The 7,956-nt window shown below is 48.7% G+C and overlaps 1 protein-coding gene across 1 annotated transcript; it reads left to right on the top strand.

Annotated features, from left to right (window-relative positions):
• Positions 1–6,702: 6,702 nt before the first annotated feature.
• On the top strand, positions 6,703–7,715 carry LOC131383946 (basic proline-rich protein-like). Its single transcript, XM_058441839.1, has 2 exons — positions 6,703–7,507; positions 7,688–7,715. Exon 1 carries the CDS (start codon positions 6,703–6,705, stop codon positions 7,483–7,485), a length of 783 nt encoding a protein of 260 aa, XP_058297822.1. The 3' UTR covers positions 7,486–7,507; positions 7,688–7,715.
• Positions 7,716–7,956: the final 241 nt, after the last annotated feature.

The following is a 7,956-nucleotide window of genomic DNA, read 5'->3' as shown; positions in this document are numbered from 1 at the left end:
TTTGTATTTTTAATAGAGATAGGGTTTCACCATGTTGGCCAGGCTGGTCTCGAACTGCTGACCTCATGATCTGCCTGCTTCGGCCTCCCAAAGTTCTGGGATTACAGGCGTGAGCCACCGCACCCGGCCATCACTGTGTTTTTTAAGAACTTAGTTTTAGAATCAATAAATAACCTCAGAGCCTACATTCAATCTTGTCTCTATCCTTAACCACAGTCCCCAAACCCTGAAGTTGTGCTGCTGGCAACAATAGTTACTGGAGGTTTTTTTTTCTTTCTTTCTTTTTTCTTTTTCCACTTCTTTCGTCATACAACACCATGTAGCAGCTCTTTATTCCTGCTACTCACCTCAACTCTGGCACTCACACTTAGAATGTGTGCATGTTTGGGTACACATCTACTGAAATGCAGTACTTAAGAATATGTAGCTTGGGCTGGGTGCGGTGGCTCACGCCTATAATCCCAGCACTTTGGGAAGCCAAGGCGGGCGGATCACCTGAGGTCAGGAGTTCGAGACCAGCTTGGCCAACGTGGTGAAACCCTGTCTCTACTAAAAATACAAAAAATAAGCAGGGCGTGGCGGCGGGTGCCTGTAATCCCAGCTACTTGGGAGGCTGAGGCAAGAGAATCGCTTGAACCCAGGAGGCAGAGGTTGCAGTGAGCCGAGACTGCACCATTGCACTCCAGCCTGGGCAACAAGAGCGACACTCCATCTCAAAAAAACAAACAAAACAAAACAAAAAAACAAATATGTGGCTCGTATCTTGAGGCTTCTAAAGCATAGTGTTATTTTTCATTGGTTCATAAAGAACTTAAAAGTGATTAATTTTGCTGAGTACAGTGGCTCAAGCCTGTATTTTGAGCTACTCAGGAGACTGAGGCAGGAGGATCCCTCGAGCTCAGGAGTTCGAGGCTGCAGTAAGCTATGATCACTATGATCGCACCATTGCACTCCAACCTGGGCTACAGAGGGATACCTCATCTCTTAAAAAAAAAAACTTATTTTTTAATGATTAATTTTGGGAAAGGGGGTATGTTACTCCTTTTAACATTTTCATTTACTAAGAGGCATTGTCTACGTTGCATTTCAAAGTAAATAGATGTAGTTAAAATTATGACATTCGTTTCATCTTTCATTGATAGTGGATGTTTAGCAATTACAGTACTTTTCTATCTGGCTTAGCATAGCACACTCTTTGTCTTACTCTTATCTCACTGGCTACTCCTTTGTCTCCTTGACAGTCCCGTATCTTCTCCCAGATGACTCCCTCACATTGCCGTGCCTCAAAGCCCAGTCCTCACTGTACACTCAGCCCCTTGATAATCTCATAACTGAAGCTGAAGCATAATGTTATTTTTCATCGGTTCATAAGGAGCACAAAGATGAGTACTTTCTTTTTAAGGTTTTCATTTACAAGGGGGCATTGTCTACACCATGTTTCAAGGTAAATATGTTCCATTAAAATGGCAATATTCATTGCATCTTTTATTGATAGTGAATGTTTAGCAACTTCCAGTAACTTTCTCTCTAGCTTGTAGCATTCCACACTCTTGTCTGATCTCCTAGAACCAGTTCCCTCTGTTCTCCAGGATGGCTCCCTGGCCCAGGCACACCTCTGGGCCCAGTCCTTGCAGCTTTTCCTTCCTCCCCACTCCCTTCAAAACTGATCCTCCTAAGGTCTTTGCGATGTCAGGAAATGACAATTCCGTCCTTCCAGTTGCTCAGGACGGAAAACCTTGATGTTATCCATGACTCCTCTCTTTTCCTTTATCCCTACCTCCAGGAAATCCTGTTGGCTCTTCCTCCAGAATATTTGCAAAGTCTAAGCACTTCTCACCATCTCCACTGTAGCCTCCATTCCATTCCATTCCATTCCATTCCATTCCATTCCGTTATCCGAATAGTCTCCTAACCCATCTCCCTGCTTCTGCCCTAGTCCATCTAAATTCTGTTATTTACATAGCAGCCTGAGTGTCAAATCATACTAGTCCTCTTCACAAAATCTTCCAGTGGTTCCCAATTTCTCACAGGCCAAAGACCTTACAGTTGCCTACCAGGTTTTATGCACTCTGGTCCCTAATTTCATTCAAGGCAAGGCTCAAATGATACCTCCTACTTTGATCATCCCAGTTAAAACTGGAACACCCTTCCCCAGCTCTGTTATTTTCCATAGCATTTATCACATTCTGATTTGGGGAATAGACGCCACAGAATTAGTCCAGGCTGACCACCACACAAACAACAAATCTAAAAATAGCAAACTCCACCACCACCTGGATTGGGAGTGGGTTAATACAGAGTCCAGAGTTGCTACAACATATTATCTAAAAGAAACAGGATGTACAAAGAAACAGCAAAGTGTGACCCATACTCAGGAAAATAAGGAGTCAACAGAAAACTACCTCTGAGGGTTCAGTGTTACTGCCATCAGTGCAATTATAGTTTTTTTTGTCCTGCATTTTCACATAAGATTATATTAGAAACAATTTCATAAGTCATTAAAACTTCTATGAAAATAATATATATATTTTTTGAGGCAGAGTCTCCCTCTTTCTTTTTTTTTTTTTTTTTTTTTTGAGACAGAGTCTCGCTGTCGCCCAGGCTGGAGTGCAGTGGCGCGATCTCGGCTCACTGCAAGCTCCGCCTCCCGGGTTCACGCCATTCTCCTGCCTCAGCCTCCCGAGTAGCTGGGACTACAGGCACCTGCCACCGTGCCCAGCTAATTTTTTTTTTGTATTTTTTTAGTAGAGACGGGGTTTCACCGTGTTAGCCAGGATGGTCTCGATCTCCTGACCTTGTGATCCGCCCGCCTCGGCCTCCCAAAGTGCTGGGATTACAGGCTTGAGCCACCGCGCCCGGCCTGAGTCTCCCTCTTTCGCCCAGTCTCCCGGATTCAAGCACTTCTCCTGCTTCAACCTCCCAAGTAGCTGGGATTACGGGCATGTGCCACCACGCCTGGCTAATTTCTTTGTATTTTTAGTAGAGATGGGGTTTCCCATGTTGGCCAGGCGGGTCTCAAACTCCTGACCTCAAGTAATCCACCCACCTCAGCCTCTCAAAGTGCTGGGATTACAGGCGTGAGCCACCACACCCGGCCACATTTACCACATTCTAACAGGCCACATAATTTGCTTATTTATTACCTGACACATGTAATCCGTACAAGGGCTAGAGTTTCCATGTTTTATTCACTGATGGATCCCCAGTGGGTAGAACAAGACTTGGCATGTACTAGGCACTTACAAATACTTATGGAATGAATAAATGAATAGTATAGTAGATTGCAAACCAACAATTTGTGGAATTAAGTAGGAATAAAAATACAACAATGTGAAGATCATTTACTATGGTAAAATAATTACATGGTACAGTGGAAAGATCATGGGGTGGCTGGGTGCGGTGGATCACGCCTGTAATCCCAGCACTTTGGGAGGCCGAGGTGGATGGATTACTTGAGGTCAGGAGTTCGAGACCAGCCTGGCCAACATGGGAAAACCCATCTCTACTAAAGTTACAAAATTTAGCCGGGCGTGGTGGTGTTTGCCTGTAGTCCCAGCTACTTGGGAGGCTGAGGCAGGAGAATCACTTGAACCTGGGAGGCAGAGGTTGCAGTGAGCCAATCACACCACTGCACTCCAGCCTGAACAATAGAGAGAGATTCTGTCTCAAAAAAAAAAAAAAAAAAAGTAAAAAGAAAAGTGATTACCAAGACAACTACCGCAGACTGGGAATTTCTGAAAAGCCTCAACTTTTCTTTTCTTTTTGAGACAGCGTCTAGTTCCGTTGCTCAGTCTGGAGTGCAGTGATGCAATCTCGATTCACTGCAACCTCTGCCTCCTGGGCTCAAGCTATACTCCTACCTCAGCCTCCTGAGTAGCTGGGACCGCAGGCCTGCGCCACCATGCCAGCTAATTTTTTGTATTTTTAATAGAGACGGAGTTTCACTATGTTCGTCAGGCTGGTTTCCAACTCCTGACCTCTAATGATCCGCCCAACTCGGCCTCCCAAAGTGCTGGAATTACAGGCGTGAGCCACCACGCCCGGCCTCAATTTCTTAAAAAACAAAAACAGATGGGAGGAGGAGGGTATACAGTATCCTAAATCCTCAGAACCCCTGGGGAGGAACCTCATTCCAACTCCACCAGCACTCCCAGGCCCAAGCCTCTAGCATGCTTCCGACCTCGCTAGCTGCTAAATAGATAGCTATTGAGGAATGTGTATTCTCAAATACTTAGGCTAGAGGGCTAAGAAAAGACAGCTTCCATCTACCTCTGTGGGACTCTACCAGTGTGAAAGGATACTCTGAAGGTATTTAACAACTCCCATTACAGTCCAGAAGTTGGTGGGGAAAGTTAAAATATATTTTCTTTTCTTTTTTTTTGAGACGGAGTTTTTGTTCTGTTGCCTGAGCTGGAGTGCAGTGGCTCACGCTTGTAATCCCAGCACTTTGGGAGGCCGAGGCGGGCAGATCATGAGGTCAGGGGTTTGAGACCAGCCTAGCCAACGCAGTGAAACCCCGTCTCCACTAAAAATACAAAAATTAGCTGGGCACAGTGGCGAGCGCCTGTAATCGCAGCTACTCGGGAGGCTGAGGCAGGATAATCGCTTGAACCCAGGAGGCAGAGGTTGCAGCGAGCCGACATCCACTGCACTCCAGCCTGAGCGACAGACTCCATCTCAGAAAAAAAGCAAACAAACAAAAACAAAACAAACAAACAAAAAAAAAACAAGAAAAGTTAGCCGAGCATGGTGGGGCACGCCCGTGGTCCTAGCTATTCGGGAGGCTGAGGTGGAAGGATCGCTTGAGCCCGGGAGGTCAAGGCTGCAGTGAGCTGAGATCATGCCTCCGCCCTCCAGCCTGGCCGACAGTGAGACCGTCTCAAAAAAAAAAAATAAAATAAATAACATAAAAATAAGAAATAAGAGTGAAAGAGGCATCATTGATTGAAGATAACTTGGGGGGGGTTTATATAGTAAACGTATAGATCGATTGAAAGACACAGCCCAGTTTTAGAAACTACATAAATATCCAAAAAAGCACATTTGAAATTCCACATGAGACCTTGCAACGTCAAAATAAGGAGGGACGGGGAGCATGGTGATCACACAATGGCTTATGACATCACTCACTACATTTATACCTGGTACACAGAGCGCAGAAACGTTTCAGCTCTTGCTTGAATCAAGAACAGAAGCCTCTCTTTAGACAGGTCAGTGCCACATAGTAATGTATAGCTTAAAATGTTAGTTAATGTACAAAAATCCAAATTCAGCGTTTAGATGTTCGGGAATAACGCATGAAAATTTAAATATTCAGAAGTGGAATGTATGCATTTTTAAAGTTTATTTTATGATTTAATTTTTAAAAATTTGTTTTAATGTGAAATTCTGGGGTAATTTGTCATGTAGTAATAGAAATACAGCAAGCAGGGATTTTTAAATAACAGAAATATCTTAAAGGAGCTATTGGAAAACATGGAAAAAAGTGTGAACAACTTGGGAATTTCAGTGTCTTACAGTTTTTTTTAAAGCTTGTTATAGTTTAAATTGGAATAAGGAAGCTTATTTCCAAAAGATTGAAGTGATTCTGTTATCTCTCCCACGAAGTAGTCTACTTCAGCAAAACAGTACACCGTGTGCTATTTTGGCCTCTTGGGAAAGATGGCATGTTCAAGTTTGCTAGAAAGAGGTAATGATCGCTTTTAGCGACACCTCTCACGGAAAGTTCATCGAGATATTGGTCTAGAGAGAAAATGGCGGCGGGGGGTGGGGGTGGGGGTGGGGGAAGCCGAAATACCTCAGTTTAGGATCTGCTATGGGCAATGGATGCCCTAATTTAAGGTTAATTGTAGAACCACGGGCTTCCAACTGTGTATTTCCGTCATCTACAGTTTTCCCAGAAAGAGATGCCATAATAAATTTACAAAACAGTCCTATAGTCTAGTTTTATATTCTTGCCAAGAAAAGGTAATACTTAAAAAGTACTAGCTAGAATTCTATAGCTGATGTGTTAAAAACGAACAACAAAAAATCACTGCCCTCTGAATGTTCGTTCTTGATTATTTTGACGTAAGTAGAGACAGAACAGCTTTTTTAAATCCGGCATTATCTCTGGGTGGTGCAGACATGCAATTTTTTACGAATTTTCCCACCCCTGGGAAATCGATTTCTGAAACGTGTAATTGTTGTGCAGTAAGCCAAGTGGACAGTGACGCAATAGTCCACTGCAAGTTGCTGTACAAAAATGATGTCATTTGGCGCAGATCTAGTCACTTTTATAACAGGTAGCTATGGAAAAGCTCCCTCCACCTTGTCCCCGATTCCCCCACCCCCACCGTGGCCAAGATGCAAAGACACTTTCCTGGCTTCCTAGCCCTCAACTTGTCGAGGGTGGGCGCACCGCAGTGGCTGGGGGCCCATCGCTCGTGCAGGCGGAGAGAGACCGCTGCAAGGAGACGAGGACAGCTGAGTGTCCTCAGCCCCGACGGCGGCGCCGCGGGGGAAGCTGCGTCGGGCCCAGTCCGGGGCCGCGACGCCCGGTCGCCTGTTTTCCTCGGTGGGAAACCGCTGGCGTGGCGGGCCAGCAGCCGGGACGCGGGGCGCCGCGGGCGCGGGACAGCCTTCCCCGCCCCCTCTTCCCCCCAGTTCCCACACCCGCTCCCGCTCCCGTGGCGCCGGAAGTGACGCGTTTTGGGCTGAAAGATGGCGGCATTGGCGCTAGACCAGGGGGAAGGTAAACACCAGCCAGGCCACGGGCTGGCCCCCTCGGGGCGCCAGCAGGGGCCGAGGGGGGGGGCCTCCCGGGCCAGCTCCCCGCCCCCAACGGCGTCCCACCCTCCGCCCTCTCTCCCAGCGTGGCGGGCTTCCGCGTCAAGACGACGGCGCACGGGGCCCCCTGCCGGCCAGCCCCGCCTCCCTGGGCGGGCCCCGGGCGGCTCCCGCGGCCCGCAGGGGGCGCGCGGCCCGGAGCGGCCCCCGGCTCGTGGCCCCGCACGCCCCGCCCCTTCCCCGCCCCTTTCCCGCCTTCCTCCACCCCCGGCGTGGGTGATCCCGAGGCTCGGCGCGCTTCGGGGCAGAAGCCCAGAGACGCCGTCCTCGACGCTGCCTCAGCTGGTGCTTCTGTCTCTGCCTGCTGCCCCCCAGCCCTTTCCCCCTCCCGCGGCCCCAGTCGGCCCTCCCGCCGAGCCCCGCCGGGTGCTGCGAGGCCCCCGGCGTTGGCAAGGTCGGTCCGGGCCCCGACGCCGCGCCGCCTCGTGCGGAGCCCGACTGTCTGGTTTCGCGACTCAGCGCTGTCTTCTTTCCCAGGACTTATCCAGAGGGGGCTGCAGGCGAGCACGCTCGTGCCCCGCCGGAGCGACCCGGCTCGTGCCGGGAGCGGCCGCTCGTAGACGTCCGAGGAGCCTGCCGAGTGCCGTCCCGGCGCCCGACCGCCCACCCATCGGCCCGCTGGCCCGGTTCTTCCTGATGCAGACTGCCGTCCACTAAAGGCTGGACAGGACCCCCCGAGGTACGTAGCCGCCCCTGGCCGCCGGCCTGCGGAGCCCGGGCTTCGCCCGCGGCCCCGAGCTAGGCACGAATTCGCCGGCCCTCTCCGCACGGACCCGAGTCAAACATTTGGTAGACGCCGGGACCTCATTTGTCTTCGAGTTTACTTAAATTGTTTGAAATGTAATTTTTTTTTTTCCAGACAGAGCGAGGAAGAAAAAGGAAGAAGCATAATTCAGCCATTTTTTGCAGCACACAGCTGCAGGTACCATGATTATTTTTTGCCTAACCCGTTCCTTCCCTTTAACAATTCAATTTATGCCTGAAATAGAACTATGCAAAATGCGAGGCATAAAACTAGGAATCGGAAGGTCTGGGTTCGACTTGGGTGACTCTGAGAAAAAATCGCGTACCGAGCCTCGGTTTCTTATCTATGAAATATAGTCGGTACTACCAACATCGCAGGGTTGA

Source organism: Hylobates moloch, unplaced genomic scaffold (genome assembly GCF_009828535.3).
Source record: "Hylobates moloch isolate HMO894 unplaced genomic scaffold, HMol_V3 SCAFFOLD_7, whole genome shotgun sequence".
In the NCBI taxonomy this organism is placed as follows: Eukaryota; Metazoa; Chordata; class Mammalia; order Primates; family Hylobatidae; genus Hylobates; species Hylobates moloch.
Note: the sequence above shows the minus strand (reverse complement) of the source record. Positions and strands in the feature narration are given on the sequence as shown.

Excerpts from the sequence above, each read along its gene's own strand:
- LOC131383946 (XM_058441839.1), top strand. The coding sequence starts at position 6,703 with ATGGCGGCATTGGCGCTAGACCAGGGGGAAGGTAAACACCAGCCAGGC.